This window comes from Mustela erminea, chromosome 7, assembly GCF_009829155.1.
Source record: "Mustela erminea isolate mMusErm1 chromosome 7, mMusErm1.Pri, whole genome shotgun sequence".
Lineage (NCBI taxonomy): Eukaryota > Metazoa > Chordata > Mammalia > Carnivora > Mustelidae > Mustela > Mustela erminea.
This window is the reverse complement of record NC_045620.1, coordinates 20850163-20867918: the sequence shown is the minus strand read 5'-3', so window position 1 is coordinate 20867918 and position 17756 is coordinate 20850163. Positions and strand designations below refer to the sequence as shown.

The following is a 17756-nucleotide window of genomic DNA, read 5'->3' as shown; positions in this document are numbered from 1 at the left end:
GGTCCCTGCTGAGGGTGAGCTGAGATCATAAAAACACAACTTGTGTCCGTTCATTGGTAGGTGATGTGCCAGCAGAGGAGACACACAAAATCCCTCATATTTACACAGGAAGCATCTTATTGAAGCCACACAATAGCCCTGGAAGGAACACCTCCCCAGGAGAAGAAAAAGAGAGAACTCTGGAAGCCAAGTCCCTTTTCTCTATCCCCCTTTGGACTTAACTTTAGAACTTTGGAGTATTCTATCTTTTGAACTTTCATCGCAGTAAGCCCTACAGACAAAAAGAGCACCATTGAATGTACCTGTACTGAGCTCTCAGATGAAGAAAATTGAAACCCATCCCCATCCCCCTGAGCCCCCTTGCACTCCAGCCCTGCCTTCCCTGCCAGGGAGAACACAGGTGAGTTCTGCCGTTCATGAACTTCACATGAGTGCAGTTCCATAGTTCACAGTCTTTTGTGTTTGTCTCTTTTGCTTGACGTCAGGCCTGTGAGATTCATCATGTTGTCGTGAGTGGTCGTAACTCCCCTGTATTCAAGGCCACGCAAACCATCGTTGTTTTCACTGCCTCTGTTTTTAATGGGTCTCATTGGGCTTTTCTTCTTGAAACAGAATACAGGGTCTCACACTCTCCCGGGCGTGTGTGTCTGTGCATCTGTCCAGGCCTGTGCAGGAGGGAAGCGGGGAAGCCGGGACGGTGTAGGTGCTGACCCAGTCCTGGCCCCAAGGTGCACGGGCTTCGAGGAGGCCGCCGCCTGGCCCTCCTCCGGAGGCCCCTCCCTTTTGGACTCTGTCAATGTTCTGTTATTCTAGGCTTGGCTTGGGGCTGAGGGGTGAGCTGGCAGGCATCCTAGGTAAGCAAGAGCAGTGAAAGAAGAGAGGGACTTTCAGGGGTGGGAAGATGGACCCAACAGATCCCCACTGAGGCCTGTCGGGGCTTGTGTGGAGGGCTCTGCGCCATGTGTCCTGGAGCACGGTAGGAAGAGGATCCGGGTGGAAATCAGGCCTCACCAGGGCTAGCCTCTGTGCTGGGGAGGGCAGGCTGCCTGGGGGCCAGTCCCAGCTCTGTGACTATAGAATCTGTAAAATGGGGGCAACAAGCAGATAAGGTTGTCCAAGGAGGAAGGAGCTCAGTGCACGGAAAGTTTCCCGAGCCTGGAGTGAAGTTGGCTCTTAGGATTACAATGTGTAAGATTCAGGTAGTTTCTGTCCGTCATTGCATTGAACCTGCGTACTGGTCATGGAAGGAGACACCAAATCATCCCCACTCAACAGATGAGAAAGCGGAGGAACAGAGAGGTTGAGAACCTGCCTGCAGCCACACTGTGACTCTTTGGCAGGCTCGGATCCTGGGTCTGTTTGGCTCTAGGCCTCTGAGACGCCGAGGAGCCGGGCACAGTTGTCCTGCCCTGTAGGGACCCGGATTCAGTCCTGCCCTGGTTTGGGGAGCCGGAGCTCAGGCTCATTTTCTTTGTCTGGGCCTCTGGGAGCAGCAGGGCCTTTATCCTTCCTGGGTTCCTGGCGAGTGGGCTTCTGGGGCTGGGACAGACGTGGGGGCTGGTCAGGAGAGGCCTCTGGACCTGCTCAGCATTGGGGAGGCAGTCAGGCCTGCAGGCAGAGTCAGCAGTCCTGAGTCCATCTGGAGGCCCCCTTGTAGAGCGTGCGCCCTGACTCTGCTCTTGAGGTGTTGCGCAGGTCAGGCACACAAGCAGCTACCTATGATAGACCCAGGAGAACCAGAGGTAGAAGCCATTGGCCGCAGTCCAGGAAGGCTTCCTAGAGGCGGCCTCCTTGGAACAGAGTCTTAAAGGCTGATTAAGTGTTGCTTAAGTAGAGAGGACAGGAAGTTGTTCCTAGCAGAGGGAACAGCGATAAGCATCAGCTACTCGACTCCATCCCCACGCCGCACCCTTGCTTAGCCATCTGTTTTTCTTGGGGTGGCTGGGAGCCTGAAAACGATATTTTCCAGAGCCCCTTGCCAGCTTGTTTCTGGTTAGGCTCTGCCAGTGGGGAGAAGGCAGGAGAGGAAGAGCTGCCAACCGGCCTCCAGCTCCCACCACGGCCTGGGCCCGCCGACTTGGGCAGACCTCAGCCATTCCAGCGGCCCTGCTGGTTCCAGCAGGTAGGTTGTGAGCACCGGCTCGGCTGGGGGCTCCCAACTCTTCTGGGCAGCAGCTGCTTTGTCACCTTCCTTCTCCCTTCTACTCTTCCTGCACGTTGGATGCATTTGGAACCCATGTCCCTCGTCTTCTCGGCCTGATATGGCCCAGGGGTTTCTGTTTTCCAGCCGGTCTCTATTGAGAAAATAGTCAGTCCACATAGACCAGGACAAGCTACAGTTTTCAGGGGACAGAAGGCTTCAGTACCCAGAAAATGCAATGTCGTGTTTTCGTGATTTATCTTCTTAAGTGCATGTCATGTGTTTCAACAAGAGTTCCCTGAGGGCAGAGGCTGTCCTCCATCACTTATTCAATCAACAAATATTTGCTGATGGCTGGTCAGTGGGGAATGAGGTGAATAACAAGTTCCCCTACTTTTATAATCCCAGTCTAGAAGGCTCCTATGGCTGTTGAGAACCTGAAACGCAGCTAGTCTAAATTGAGACAGGCTGTCGGTATAAAACAAAGGCCATGTTTCACACATGTAATATGAAAAAAATGTAAAAGATCTCATTTCTTATCTTGATTACATATTGACATAATGTTTCACACATACCTGGTTAAATAAAATACGCCATCAGAACATAATATACCTGTTTCTTTTTACTCTTTTTAACACTGCAACTAGAAAAACTTAAGTTCCTATGGCTTTGCATGTGTGGCTTGCATGCTAGCTCTCTTAGACAGCCCTGGGCTTAGGGGAGCTGACCCGAAACATCAGTGTATCATTTCAGCATTTGTTGCAATCTATTTAAGAGACAGAATTCAGATAGGATGTTCTTGGGGACTTCAGACAGGATGAGAAGGGGGACAGATACAGCAACATGGAAATAAAATTCACATTGACCAGTGTTTGAGTTGGTCCGTGTTCCAGCAGTCTCGGGGGAGCTGAGAAGAAATCTAGAAAGGCTTCACAGAAGAAGTGACTTTGGTGTTAAGCATAGGATGAGTAGGAGTTTGCCAGATGGATAAGGAAGAGGAAGAGCACTCCAGGCTCAGGGCAATACCTAAGCAAAAGCTAAGAGGTTGACAGGTGTACAGGGCACTTGAGGGATTCAGGAATTTGACTGTGATCTAAACATGACTCGTTGGAGGAAGGGGCTAGAGATGGAGCTGGACTGGGTAAAAGCTTGGATGCCAGTTAAGTCTGGACCTAGGGAGGGGGAAACTGAGGCTGTGGACTCTCAGGCAGGAGGAGGTGGCTGGTTCCAATGTGAGCACGTTCACCCACACACCCTCCTCCAAAGCGGGAAAAGGACTAGACCAGACTTTGTTTGAATGTGCAAAGCAAACGCTTTTATTTCGGTGCTCACTCTGTGGCTCGAAAATGCATCTACTGTCTGCTTGGAATCCAAAAATGTTGGCAGAATCATAGAGAACTACTGCAACCTTCGTAAGAACATACACAAGTCGGCTTATTTGGGGATCCTTCCCAGTGCAAATCAGAAAGTTCTATGTGTGTCTGCATGGCTTTCCCCAAGTCCCCCTCTGAGATTTGGGGGGCCCTGGAGGCTGTGACCCCGCCCCAGATAGAGCATTCTCCCTCATCCCTCTTCCAGCCCAGTCATGTGGACAGAGAGGGGATAGAGTCAGAGATGACAGCCCTTAGGCTCTCGGAGCTTAGTCAGGGCTGGGGCTGGGGCTGTGTTCTTGGGCCCTAGTCCTGCAGAGAGGGGGCGGCTGAGGTGCTAACCTTGTTAGTGACCAACACAGGCGGCTAAGGCTCTCGTGAAGTCTAGGCATTGCATCGGGCAAGTTCATGGGTAGGACAGGGGCCTGTGGAGCTCTCTTCCCCAGAACTGTGGTCTGAAAGAAGGTGACTGGGCATGGACAGGGGACACAGTTGGGACTGGGGGTGGGAAGGTGGTCATGGTCAGAGTCTCGCACTCAGAAGCTGGACCCGTGGCCTCAGGCTGTGGGAGCCAGGGATGAGGACTTGCTGTCATTTGCAAGGCTGGGTCCTATAAGCATTGGAAGAGCAGAGCTGAGAGGGCCTTACTCGTGGCTGGGTCAACACCCCATCGCCCAATGAGGAACCTGAGGCCCAGAGAGGGGAAGGCAGTGACCGACTGGACTTGGGGCTCAAACCCAGGGCTCTGACCCCTCTAATCTCCTCCCCACCTCATCCCAACTGCCTCCTTTCTGCTCAGGTCCTGAATGGCCTCTTTAATATTCTCAGGTCGGGGCTGGGGCCATGAACGAGGAGCTGGACTCGGAGTCAGAAGTCCTGGGTTATGTTTCTAGAGCTTTCCTACTACCCGGCCTTGCAAATATCCTGCTGGTTTAGAGAGAGCCTCCCCTCCCTCCTCCAAGCCCCAGAGTCTTCATCCCGAAAGGAGTTCCTCCTACCCTGCCATTTCCCATGGTGACTTAACTGGGCTGTAGTCGTGTGAGCACCAGCAAAGGCAGGGAAAGGGCCCCGCACATGGCCGGTGCCTCACAGTGGTGGCAGTGGGATGCCTGGGCCAGGACTGCTGGAATATGAGAGGATCTTGGATCTGGCCCTTCCCGGGACTCCACCTGCCCTGGCTCTCCTTCTCCCAAGGGCTCCTGGGGCCTGTGTATTGTCTGGGATCTGGTCAAGGGGCATACCGTCTTTTGCTGGCTTCAAGGGGCTCTGGAGTAAATTAAACAATATGGTGGGCGGTCAGTGGTTTCCAAAAGCATCTAGGTTGTAAAGGGAGGCCTGGGTCCCTCCTCTCCCACCCCAGACCCAATCAGCCAAGGGCAGTGCTCCCAATGGGGAAGCACAGAACATTCTTCACAGTTAAAGGGAGATGGGAATCCAAGTTCAGGGGCACAAGATAGGCTAGGAGCCCCCACAGGCTCTGAGGTCTGGGGCCAACAGGGGGCAAATTGGCGCATTAACTTGGAACAAAAATTGGGATCAGGTTAGGGGCTCTGAGCTGGCTGAGGCGTGGCTGGGCACGTGGCCTTTAGGCGGGACCAATGATGACATTCCTGAAGCCTTTCACAGACTTCAGCTTGTCGCTCTCAAAGTTCACCACCAGCTTATGGCGGCCCACGTGGCGCGGCATCAGATCCACCCTCACCTTGACCTCCTTCCCCTCTGCCACGGCGTCTGGGCTGCGGAGAGAAAGAGCAAGAGGGTAAGGGGAGGGGCCCAGCTCCGTCCCTGCGGTGGGGTCAGGCTAGGATGACCAGGGACCCTGGTACAGAGCTGCTGTGCATGCACAACTTCATGTGACAAGAACAAAATGGGTCGCACTCACCTATATCCAAGGGCCTGGGGCAATGCGCCCTCCCTCGTGCAGAGAGAGAGAGAGTGTGTGTGTGTGTGTGCGCACGTGTGAGTGGACACTGTGCTTGGGATAAGAGTGGGTACGCTCAGGGGACTACATGTGGAAAATGCACTGAGCCCCACTCACATACACCATTTCTGTTATTCACCGGATGTAAGTTACAATAAAAAAAGTTTTAAAAAGTATCTATGCTTGTACTTGTGTGTGTAGATGTGTCTCTCTGAGGATACAGCCACAGGTGCCCCCTCGCACACGCTCCAGATGCGGGTACTTGTGTTTACATGAGGATTCGCGTGTCCAGAGGCGGGTGCTTAGGGACTGAAATGTGTCCACTGTTTAGGTTTGGGAAGACAGGTGCACGCCGCGCTAGCTGCGCGGTGCGGGTGCTCACAGACGATGCAGGGGTGGGAACCATGCCTAAGGGGGCGGGCGAAGGGTCACAGCCTTAAATTAAGGCAGGCGTGTGGGTGCGTGGGTGGGAGGCGATGGGAGGGAGCTGCCAGCCAGGGTTTGGTGCCTGCGGGCGGCCCCTCCCTCCACATGCCGGGCTCTGTGCTCCCAGCTCGCCCCCCCCCACCCCGCCCCCTGCTGGAGGGACCGGCACTTACACGTCCACGATCTTCTGCTCATCCATCAGGCCGGCCCCCTCCATGGTGAAGGTGCAGCCTAACAGCGGCGTGGTGAGAGGGTTCCGCAGGGACGCCTCCGCCACCAGCTTGCGGTTCTGCTTGGGCTCTCCCAGGATCTGGAAGACAAGACGACAAGAGGGACAGATGTCGGGGCGGCCCTGAGGGAGAGGAGCCTAGAGCCCCTTGAGGGCAGGCAGGAGCCCCGCGAAGGCGGTGTGTGTGTGTGTGTGTGTGTGTGTGTGTGTGTGTGTGCGCGCGCGCGCGGTGGGAGGCAGCTCTGTATCTGCTGCAATTTGGCCTGGCTGGGCATGATTGCTCCCCACCTCTGCACCTGTTTCCTCATCTAGGAAACACGGTCGTTCACAGACCTGCAGTGAGGTTCCACGTGACTGGGAGGATGCAGAAAGTGCCTCCCTTGTTTTAGGGTCTGGATGGAAAGATCACAGGCTTTTCGGCCAGGCTGATCTCTACTGCTTCCTCACTGTGTGACCTTGGGAAAGTAATGACCGCCTCTGAGCCTTAGTTTCTTCTTAGGAGAGAAATGCCTTGCTGCGGGGCTCTCATGGGGATTAACTGAGCTAACAGGGGGGTGCCTACTCCCGCCCCCTCTGCTCTTTGCCATTTATTTCTAACTGCTGCGTATGGGATTCTGGGACTGTGGCTCGCTAGGATGCCAATGATGATGGTGATAAGAACAGTCAGCTACTGTGAGCCCTTATAAGGCACTTCCTTGGATGTACATTTCATTCTTACTACACGTCTAGGTGCTAGGTATGTTAACTCCACCTTGCAGACAATAAACTGATGCCCAGAGGGGCAGAGTGACCTGCCCAGGGCTACCCACACACAAACTCAGGGAGTCAGACTGCAGAGTCTGTGCGCTTAACTCCTTCTCTTCCTCCTGCCTCACCAGGGCCCCAGGGCCTGGATGGAATCCAGGCAATCAAGGGTCCATGATTCTGAGATCCCTAAACTCCACCTCCCCACCACTCTGGAATTCTAGGATTCATTCCTAGAGGTCGGAGTCCCCAATCCTTCCAGCTTTACGATGCTTTCCTTCGATGAAGTTAGGAATTGAGGAAGCCTGGGGCATCAAAGATCTGGAGGGGCTGGGCTGCTGGTAGGTACATGGGTGGGGTGGGGGCGGGCTGTTCTGGGACCCCGTCCCTGCCACCATCGCTCGCCCAGCCCATCCCTTACCCGGATCTTGATTTCTGGATTCTCCAGGTAGATGTCCCTCTCCGCCAGCAGGTAGCTGTTGGCAGCCGGCTCTATGAGGAGGCCCCGCACCTTGATAAGGTTCGACTCGGTCAGACACTCACAGTACTTGTCATAGAGGATTCGGAGGGGAATGCTTTTCTCTGCAAGAGGCGAGAGGGAAGAATACTGTGATCGCTGAGTCATGGCCCTCACTTGTCCCACGGCCTTGCCCCGAAGCAACGAGAGGGGGAAAGACTGTGCTTAAGGTCGCATAGTGAATGAACGGGCAGACCCCAGGCCTCGCCCCCGCCCCCATTTCCCCCTGGCTTGGGGGTTCCCAGGGAGGATCCTGGTCAGGGAAGTGCTGGAGCTCCAACAGGCCTGGATTCTGATCCTGCCTCTCTGCCCTTTGCCAGCTGGTGATGCTGAGCAAGTCACTCCATCTCTCAGGGCCTCAGTTTCCCCACATGAAGCTGGTGGGATTGTGCCCATTTTACAGATGAAGAAATACTTCTACCAGTAAGTGCTCAGATTGGGAGACCTGGTGTGGCTCGGCCACTGACTGACCGGCTGTGTGAGCCTGGGAAGGTCAACTCCCCTCTCTGTTTCTCTTTTATACCCTGGGAATCTTGCACCTGCTGGGAGGAGCTAAGACCAGGGGTCACTTCAGAGCCAAAGCCACATAGTGATGAAGAGATGAGAAGGGCCAACCCCTCCCAACGCAGAGAAGCAAAGTGTGGTTTCTAGCCCCATTTTTCTGACAACGCTGTGACACAAGGGCACCAGGGGTCAGCTTGCAGGAGGCAGGAAAGAACAGTGCAAAGAGCACAGGCCTGAGAATTAGCAGGCTGGGCCGCAGAGACCCTTGGACAAACCCCATCTGGAAGGTTCCTCGGACCTCCCCTGTCAAATGGGAGTGCTGGACGGCCAGTCTTGGGGCTCGGCGGGGCTCAGCCATCCCCGGACCAGAGAAGCCTCTTTTCCCACCATCTGTCCCCTCTATCTCCCATCAGACTCCAGCCACTTCCCGGACTTTTCACAAATCTGAGGATTACCTCATTATTCGTTCATTGTTTTGCTCTCAGCCCACTCGCTTTATACTTCTTAACCTTTTCTGCCTGGGCACACTTTTCAATATTTGTACCAAACCAGTCTCACTTACTATAAATAGAAGGTAACTGGCAAAAAGAAATACAAAGCCAAGTCAGGCTCGCTCAGTTCCAGCTTGATATTCTTGTCTGCCGAGGGCTCCGGGCTGAGATCCGCAAGGGGTAAGGGTGCTGGGTCTGTAATTGCCCCCGAGATGCTCCCTGCGGGGCCCGTCTGAAGGACGGTGAGGGCCTGGGGGACAGCCAGCTTCTCTCTGCTGGTTAAGGTCTAAGCCCCAGCCTGCCCCGCGTCCCAGCGGCTCATCCCCAGGATGGCTGCGCCCCAGCCTCTGAGCAGATGATATTGGGGAAGAAAACCCAACCTTCTGCCAATAAAGACAGCAAGGAGTGAAAATCCCCAGGTCAGGACCTGGTGGAACCAAGTGGAAACTGGCCAGCTACACGGGAAAGGACAACACTGCCCTCCAGGAGCTTAGAGGAGGTGGCCCCAACTGTTGACTTTTCCAGAAGGCTGAAGCGAGGGTGGGGCAGGACCTCTGAGAACCGCGGTCCAAGGGCCAGGGACCACAGCCTTGGTTGAGAGAATAGAACGTGTGTGGTCAGTCTCAGTCGTTCCTTAGGTGAATAATCCTGTTCTAGAAGGTGCCATGGGTGTGACCACAGAGGACATAGTGGCTGCAGTCCCAGTGACCCACCTGGAGGGGTGAGGGGAGGAGAGAGAGGACGGGTGGGGCAGGAAGGGGAAGGGAGAGAAGCAAGGAGGCAAGGGTGGGGATGGCTCCCTGTCCTTGGCCTGGTTTCCTGTCCATTAGCACATTCTGGAAATTCCCCAGATCTTATCATCAGAGAATAACAAGCAAGCCAGCCAAAGTCTGGGGTCTCAGGGCAGGGCGGGGGGCGGGGATCATCTGTCTGAGGCTGAGCTTGGCATTGGAGGCGCCGGCTGGCATCCTAGACCAGCCCCACCTTGCAGCCCGAAGGCAGCACACAGGACCTCTGCCCTCCTCTGCCCTCTCCCTGCAGGCTGTGCCCTTCGTGGGTCTCTGAGGCAGGAGGGACCGCTCTGCAGTGAACATGTCCCCGGGATGATGGGAAACACCGACAGGCTTGGCTGAGCCTCGGAACAACGCTCCAAGGGCCCAGATGGTAGCGGGCCGGCAAAGGGTGACTCAAGAGGAAGTTCTGGCATCGCTGGCCAGGGCTGGAGTTCACCTCATGCCACACATTCCAGGAAAGACAGTTCCTCCCTTTGAAGCTGTTCTGAACATGAGAAGAACCTGCTGGTACACAGTCACACGCAGGGGCTGGCGGGCTCTTCAATCATGAACCAGCCTTCCTACAAGGGAGGAACCTGAGGCCTGGAAAGGGGAGGACAAATCCCCAGGAGCCCACAACCCGTCGACAGCATCGTAGGAACTAGAACTTGGGTATCCTGGCTGTGGCACATACCCATAGGAATGGACCCCTGCCCCTGACACCCCAGGGCCTGGATGCAGAGGTGATGGCTGGGTCCTCTGCACGCCATCGAGGTTGGCAGGGGCTCAGGAACCCCTGGGCTCAGCACCAAGACCACCATCCGGCACACCAGGTGTTCAGGACAGATTCTCCGGGATTCTCTTCCTTCCTATGACCAGGCCCCCATTTTATACTTTCCAGATATTTCCTGAACGCACGGTCTCCTCCAGTCCTCCCAGAGGCCCATCAGGAGGGTGTGCGGTTGCCCCACTGAATGATGGGTATGATTCGAGGATCTGAGTGCAAGGTCATGCTGCCCAAGTTTGTACATTCAGAAGTGGGGGAGGGGCAGCGGCAAAGCCATGTCTGGATGGACTCAGAACGTGTGTTCTCACAGCCCTGAGTGTTGGGGCCCTGTCCTGGTGCCACTGGCTTTGCCCCTGAGGGGCAAAGGGTGAGCATGCAGCCCCAGGAGTACCCATGGGGGGCCCAAGATAAAGAAACAAAGAGGGAGGCCGTCTATACCACAGACTCCAGGCCTGAAACCCAGACACGGGCCTTGGAGTTCTGAGGAACTCCAAGGCCGTGGCCCTCCCACCCGACACAGGGGCCAAGGGCAGAGGCAATAAAGGGGAGGAAACATGGGTCTGACAGGCAAGAGTAGGGGGGCCAGAGGAAGGCACACAGACTCCACAAACAAGAGCCCTCCCCACCCTGGGCCTTCCCACCAGCTCAGTATGTGAGCATGCTGGCTTCTGGATAAGGGGCACCTACACTGGGCACAGCCCCTCCCCACTCCCCCCTGCTGGAGAGTCCTAGGCTGCCAGGACCTGACTGCCACGGGCCTCACAGGCGACACTGAGGTTCAGGGAGGCAGCCACTGGCCCAGGTGACCCAGCAAGTGGGACGCACCTCTCTGAGGCCCCAGGGCCGAAGAGTGTCCACACTGCCCCTCAGAGGACGACCAGAAGGCTCCATGACCAAGACCCCTTTGCCTCCTCAGGCCTGAAGGCTGCCACTGCACCAGCCAGGATCAGGTGACTGGGAGGTCGGGGTAGAGGGCAAGACACCAGGCTCTGTGCTGCCTCACTGAATTACCTGAGGGGTCACAACCCCCCTCAGGGCCTCAGGCTTATTTTCAGGAAGATAACTGGGTGCAGTGACCAAGCCAGGCAGGGAAAGAGACCAAGGAGGCGGGCGTGCAGGTTTCTGACTACGAGGCTCGAGTGACAGACGCTCTTCCGCGGGGCTGCAGACTGGGCCGTCTGCTGACATCATTTTGCCCCAGAACAGGGCAGGGGATCTGCCTCACAGGGAGGCCAGGCCAGGCGCCAGAGCCAGGTCAGAGAAGAAGGTCGGGGGTGGGAGGAAACACTTCCTCCCTGGGGGCCCGGCCATTCTCCACTCCTGTTGCCCTCAGAGCTACTCTGCCCAATAGGGCAGCTTCTGGCCACATGTGGCTGGTTAACTTTAAGTGGAATTAAAACTCGAATTCCACAGTTGTGCTCACTTCATTTCAAGTGCTCAGTGGCCACAGGGAGCTGCCCGCCAGCGACTGGACAGCGCAGATGCAGGAGAGCTCCCGCATGCCGAAAGTTCTATGAGCAGCACTGGCCTAGAACCCCTTCTCTCCGAGGCCGAGTTCTCGCAGGGGCTGTGGGTGGAGGCAGAGGGAAGGATTGAGCTAGGAGCAAGCATTAACACACCCCAGGAAGCGGTCTGAGGTCACATGAAGATAACATGGAAGAAAGCAGTATGGCTGCTAAGAGCATAAGTTCAAGTCTCAGTCCTGTCTCTTCCTAACCGTGTGGTCTTGGGAAAGTTGCTTAAACTCTCTGCGCTCCGTCTTCTCATCTGAAAAATGGGGCAATAAAAGAATCCGCCTCCCACTTTTGTTACAAAGAATTAAATGGGTGGCTTGTTTATAAAGGCCGTGGGAAGGGCCTTCTGTGACCCAGAGAAAGTGTCACAGAAACATATGTGAGGTCAATTACACGTGTCAAGTGCTCAGGACACTTAACGACTGTGCCTCTGGTTGGTGGTCAGCAACGGCTCCGGGACCACAGGGCCTTACCAGATGAGGGCTCCAGGGAAAGGTTGAGCAGGTCTTTGCTGCCACACTCGGGCCCCAGGATCCCGTTGTAGCTGACGGTGCGGGCATGGAGCATGAGGCGGCAGGTGTGGGTCTCAGCCGTGTTGTTGGTGATGTAGGCGAAGACATCAAAGTCACTGCCCATGTTCATGCTCTGGGCCACGCGGATCCGCATGGCCACCCCCGTCTCCTCTTTCTTAGTCAGCTTATTCAGGTGGTTGGCCCTTTTGAAGGCTTCTCTCTCCTCTGGGGACCCTGTGGGAATGGGGAAGAGAGCTCGGTATGGCTGAAATAGGGACCAAGGACAACGAGGCTGAGGCAGGGCGAGCTGGCTCTTCAGAGTCCTGGAGACTCAGATCAGGTCTAGAGGAGCCCCTTGTCTACACTCCTGTGTCAGGAGGATGATAGGAGATTTTATTTACTTTCCATAAGTAAACTCCTATTCATCCCTCAAAACCCAGTCCCAAATGACGCCTCCTCCTCCAGGAAGCCTTCTCTGAACACTCATGCCCCAGGATGAATGAGTCGCCATGTCTTCTCAAGTTTCACCAGTGCCTGTTGCCTATCATGCTTTTTATTTAACCAAGTTGTTTTCTGTTTATGTACTTACCCTCTTGAGCTGCTCAAAGACTAAGACTGTATTTTACTCATCTCTAGTCATACCCGAAGCCTCTAACAGTGCTTGGTGGATAGTAAACTCCAGTGGGACGCAAACTTTCTCACCTCCCAGTGATTGCGCAGGGATTCCATCTACCTGAAATCTCTTCCTCCCCCTCCCTACCTGTAGCGCTCCCCCACTCTGTCCCATCTAACTCTCTCCTCTGCTCCTGTTTCTTCTGCGGTGCTGCTGGGTGCATATCTACGTCTCCCATCCAACCATCAGCTCTAGACCTTTCAGAGAGCAACGGAAGCTCCTTTTCCTTCTGTCAGAGTATGGCTGCTTGTTTCCCAACCCCCAGCCAGCGCAGGTAAGTCAGCAGGAGTCAGAGGAGGGCAGGAGTGATGGTTCCTTACTCACCTCTGTGAGTCACCTCCCCCTCCCCCAACCCCCAGGCTCACCAAGGATGCTTAGAAAACAGCTACTGTATTGAATTGGCTGCTGGTTGTGCTCCAAAACAATTTTAAAAATAAGCTGTGTCCCTTCTTCCCTCTTCTGATTGAACAAAGAGAGTGGCTTCATCTTTGGATCAGATTACAGCTCTCTCATTAAGTCGCTCTTACGATCTTTCTCTCCTTCCCTCTCCATCTGCCCGCTCACCTCCCCAGCTGTGTGTGAAACACAGCACAAATAAACACTACGGAGTTCCTGGAATCTCTCTTCCAGGACGCGCCCCTCTGGACTTCCAAGCCGCTCTAGTCCAAACATGTTGCAATTTAAAAAAGGGAGGCGGGGGGAGTGTGGGATTGCACGTCTTCGGTTGCAGGTACCATGATGACAAATACTGTCACGAAACGACACAGACATCATTCATTTTTCTGTTCGGAGGCAGGCAGCTCCTCCAAAACGAGTATCCTCCAGTTGTATTTAAGTCCAAACAGCCAAAAAGCAAGGCTTAAAAAACCCCCATTGAATCCTTTTGTGAAATACAGAATTCTTAAATGAATACTCTTCTACTACTGTGTCCCAGTGTGTTTTTTTCTAAGAAAAGGTGTAAAATGGAGAGTAACCTACAGGTCCTTATTGTATGCAGGCTGTCAAAGAAAACACATCCGTGTGTGTGCGCACACACACAAACACACACACACAAGCCCACTGGCTGGTAAAACAGGCTGCTTCCCTGCAAGGCATTGGCAAAGGCTCTGGGGAGCCCAGCACCTACCCTCCGGGTACTTGTAGTTATGGGTGATGTCCTCCCGCTCATCACGGCCCACCCTCTTCGTGCTGATCTTCATTCCCACGGTCAGGGCAGTGTTGGTGGACTCGTGCATGGACCCATCCTTCTGCTGGATCCAGTTCACCACGTCAGCATTGACCTCAGCAAAGACAAAAGGTGCATCGTACTTGGTGCTCAGGTCACCCTCCTTGATGGCACGAACCGGAACCGGGCCACAACAGTACGTCCCTGGTTGGGGGTAAGAGGCGAGATGGGCAGGGGTGAGGGGAGGGTGACACCCTCTCCCACTTTCCACATTTCAGCCACATTGTTGCAGGGAATCTCAAGACTGTCCAGCCATTTGACTCAGGGATTCCACTGGTGGGAAGGTAGCAGAGAGTAAGAATTAAAAATGCAGGCTCTGGAGCCTGCCCAGCTTCTGGGGTTCAAATCTCATCTGGCCTCATTAACTGGGGGACTTCTTATTCCTTGGGAAAGTGACTTAACTTCTCTAAGCCCTTTTTGTGTGGTGGGGATATTTACGACCCACCTAATGAGGATTTGAGTATATTAAATACTATGTAAATGAAATGTTTCTTTCTTTTTTTTTTTTTTAAGTGTCTGAAATATTAGCAGAAGGGTATCCCCAGGCATCCCGAGGAAGGGAGAGAGCAATGCTGTCAAAGACAGTTGGTCTGTCCTTCCGGCTTCCTGCCCACACAGAGAGCCACGGCCGCCCCCATCAATGTACTCAGGGGGTGCATGTTGACTGAATGACTGTGAGAGCTGGATGTTTCTCTCTCTGGGGTTCACAGCTGCTTCAAACTGGCCACAGAGTTAACTGTGGAGGGCTAGAGGTTGAGTAGCTCACTACATTGTATCCATTTGATGCAACAGGCCTGGTAACATTCCTTTAAAATTAAAATCAGGGGAAACTATGAGATAAAGAAATGTCAATGACACATGGAGACATGACAGGACCAAGACAAAAGGTCACATGCAGCCGGAGATTTTACCTGAGGGACCAAAGACCCCCAAAGCACTGCTGGGAGAGTTCGGGGGTCCGTGAACTTGGATGGCAAAAAATGACATCTTTGTCTGCACTGAATTTTGCTAACACTTCTTTCGATTGTGAAAGCAGACAAACCATTGTCTTAGGTGCACTTATGACTTCTCACCCGTAAGGAGCGCAGACACTGAGGCATCACTTTTTAGTTGTCGTAGACAACTGGAAATACTGCTTATATGCACCTGTAACAGTGCATCATGGAACTTACTATCTTTACCACTAGACCTTGTTCTGTAAAGCAGATATTACCATATCATAAATTTATTTTTTAAAAAATTTTGATAACCATGTTTTGGTGTAATTGGTTTTTCTTTGTTCCCCTAGGTAATATATTCTATGCATTTAAAAATATTATTCTGTTGGGAAGACAGGGTAACTGGGTGATGGGCTTTAAGGAGGGAGGGCACGTGATGTTATGAGTGCTAGGTGTTACACATAGCTAGTGAATCACTGACTCCTACAGCAAAAACTAATGTTGGCTGATTGAAATTAAATAAACAATAATAAAATAAAATAAAGTAATAAATATAAATACAAATATTATTCTGAGAAAAGATCCATTTGGTTTCACCCAGTTTTGCCTTGGTGTTCTCTCTCTCTCTTTCTCCCTCTCCGTCTTTTTCTCTCTGTCTCTTCCTCTCTCTGTCTCTGCCTCTCTGTCTTTCACACACACACACCTACCAACAAATATATAATGGGAAATTACTGGAAGCTGTGTGTGAATATGAATGATATTTCTTTTGAGGGGGAGAGGACAAAGATGTTATTTGATCTCAATATTTGCTGTTTTCCACAGTGCATGTGAATACCTTTTCCAATGATAAAAGAAGCTGATCGTATGCTCTGAGTGAGGACCCCCACATGTGTGCACACCAGTCAGTGGTCTCTGCAGTCAGCCACATTGGGGTTAGAACCTGGCTCTGCCACTACAGGCTGAGGGACTTGGCGGTGGGGAAAGCAGTTCTCACCAAGCCTCAGTTTGCCGGCCCAGGGAAGGGGGCCACGCCCACCCACCTTCACTCTTCTCCTGGGGCGTGGGGTCGAGGGCCTGCCACCCCCCGTAGCCCGGCTGCAGGTCCGGCCTGCTCATCCATGACTCCGTCCAGCAGTGGTAGTTCCTGTTGGAGAAATGAAGTGAAGACTTACACTTCGCCCATGGGCAGTACACACTCACCTGTCCTATGCTCAGCCCAGAGCATCCCAACACACCTGCTTGCTCTTCCTCCCTTGGGCCCTAGCCAGGTGCTCACTCCTGCCTGGAGAGTCATTGTCAGCACCTCTCCCACAGCCCTTCTCTTTCAGTAGCTCCTTGAGTCCACTGGATGGGACCTCCTCACTTCTCGGCTGTCCCTTCTTTTCCAGCTCATGGGCTCTGCCCCATTTCAGGCCTTCCTGGGCCACACCCCAGCCCCCTGCCTGCAATCTCTCCCCTTCAGATCTCCTGCTGCAGTGTCATCAGAGTCCCTCTCCCGGTTTGAAGCTTTTGGTGACAACCTGTTGGTTTTGGAGTCAAGCCCAGACCCTCTCACCTGGCATTCCAGACTCCTAAAAAACCAACTCCCTGACACATTTTCATGCATTATTGACTTCGTGTGTTGACTTTTCCTCCTTTGCTCATGCTGGGGCCCCTACCTGGAAGGCCCTCCCTGGCCCCGTTTCCCCTTGTCTGAATACTCTTCAACTTTTAATCCCAATTCAGATGTGACCTCCTCTGAGAAGTCTTCCTAAGTTTCCCTTCCAGGGGACCCCCCCCCCCTGCATTGGGGTTTATCCCTGACTCTGGGCTCCAGCTCACCAGATCATCTCACTTTTGTCCCTCTGCATCTCTCCAAACTCGTTGTAGACATACTCGATGAGCAGGTTGCTGTTCTGGTCATGGGCCGAGTTAAAGTTGGTCACCACTCGGGTGGGGATGCCAAGGCACCGCAGCACTGGGAGTGGGGGAGGGGACAGGATGGAGAGCGGGATTCGGGGAAAGGTGAGAGCTGCGGATTTGGAGCCATCTGCCCTGCTCTGAGCATCCATGCTCCCATCTGTACCCCCGGCAACACTGTACCCATTTTCCAGGTGGGCACCTTCCCCTTACCTGGATGATAGTGCCCACCTCACTGGTCACCCCAGGTCCACTCTGCCTCCTCATCTCACTGCTAACAGAAGGAAACCCCAAAATGCAAATCTGACATCAACAATCCTCTGCTAAACCTTCAATGTCTCCCCATGGCCCTGAAGGTCAAGGCCAGACCTCTCAAAGCTTGGCCCCTGACCACCTCCTGGGTACTTTTCCCCAGCCACGCTCGCTGTTCCTCCAGCACTCTACACACCTGCCAGCCACAGGACATTGGCCTATGCTATTCCCTCAGCCTGGAAGGCCACCTACCAGGTTTAGATGGCTCCATCGTTTGCATTCATAGCAAGACTGGGGATTCATCGTCATTCGCAGCGGACAGGCACAGGAGAAGAGGGAATGAGGGTCAAGGGGCCTTCCCTGCAGTGCTGGCTGCTTTGGGCTATGTGACCTGGGGCCAGTCCCTCCACCTCTCTGGGCCTTGTTTCCTCCTCTACCGCACAAGGTCATGGTACACATGCAGGGCTGGCAGTTGTGCTGGGGCACCGCTGTGGAAGGGGAGGGCCCTGTGTGCTCACGCCAAAGCACAGTTTACGGAGGCCACAGTGATGGGTGTGTGGGGTCAAGGAGGCAGGACAGCAGGTGGCACCTACAGATCTCCAAGGCGGGAGGGAAACCCAGGGCACAATTCGTGCCTGAATGGCGGGGTGCTCCAGACAGGCGGTGTTTTTGGTGCCTTTTCACTCCCTCATTTTTCAATGAGCTTTTTTGTGAAAGTAACATGTTCTTGGGGTGGGATAAAGGAAGTAAGTATCTTTTCTTAAAAAGTGAGAAAAGGGGGCACCTGGGTGGCTCAGTGGGTTAAGCCTCTGCCTTCGGCCCAGGTCATGATCCCAGGGTC

At 53.8% G+C, this 17756-nt stretch overlaps 1 protein-coding gene across 1 annotated transcript in view; it reads right to left on the bottom strand.

The window, feature by feature from the left end:
- Positions 1-3432: 3432 nt before the first annotated feature.
- TGM2 (transglutaminase 2) overlaps positions 3433-17756 on the bottom strand; it is a 33170-nt gene continuing 18846 nt past the window's right edge. Inside the window, exons 7-13 of the mRNA XM_032350698.1 lie at positions 16586-16721; positions 15805-15908; positions 13728-13970; positions 11890-12162; positions 7252-7412; positions 6031-6167; positions 3433-5246 (exon numbers count right to left, since the gene is read on the bottom strand). Of these exons, the coding sequence (XP_032206589.1) occupies positions 5096-5246; positions 6031-6167; positions 7252-7412; positions 11890-12162; positions 13728-13970; positions 15805-15908; positions 16586-16721 (1205 nt within the window). The 3' untranslated portion in view covers positions 3433-5095. The remainder of the gene's footprint in view (positions 5247-6030; positions 6168-7251; positions 7413-11889; positions 12163-13727; positions 13971-15804; positions 15909-16585; positions 16722-17756) is intronic.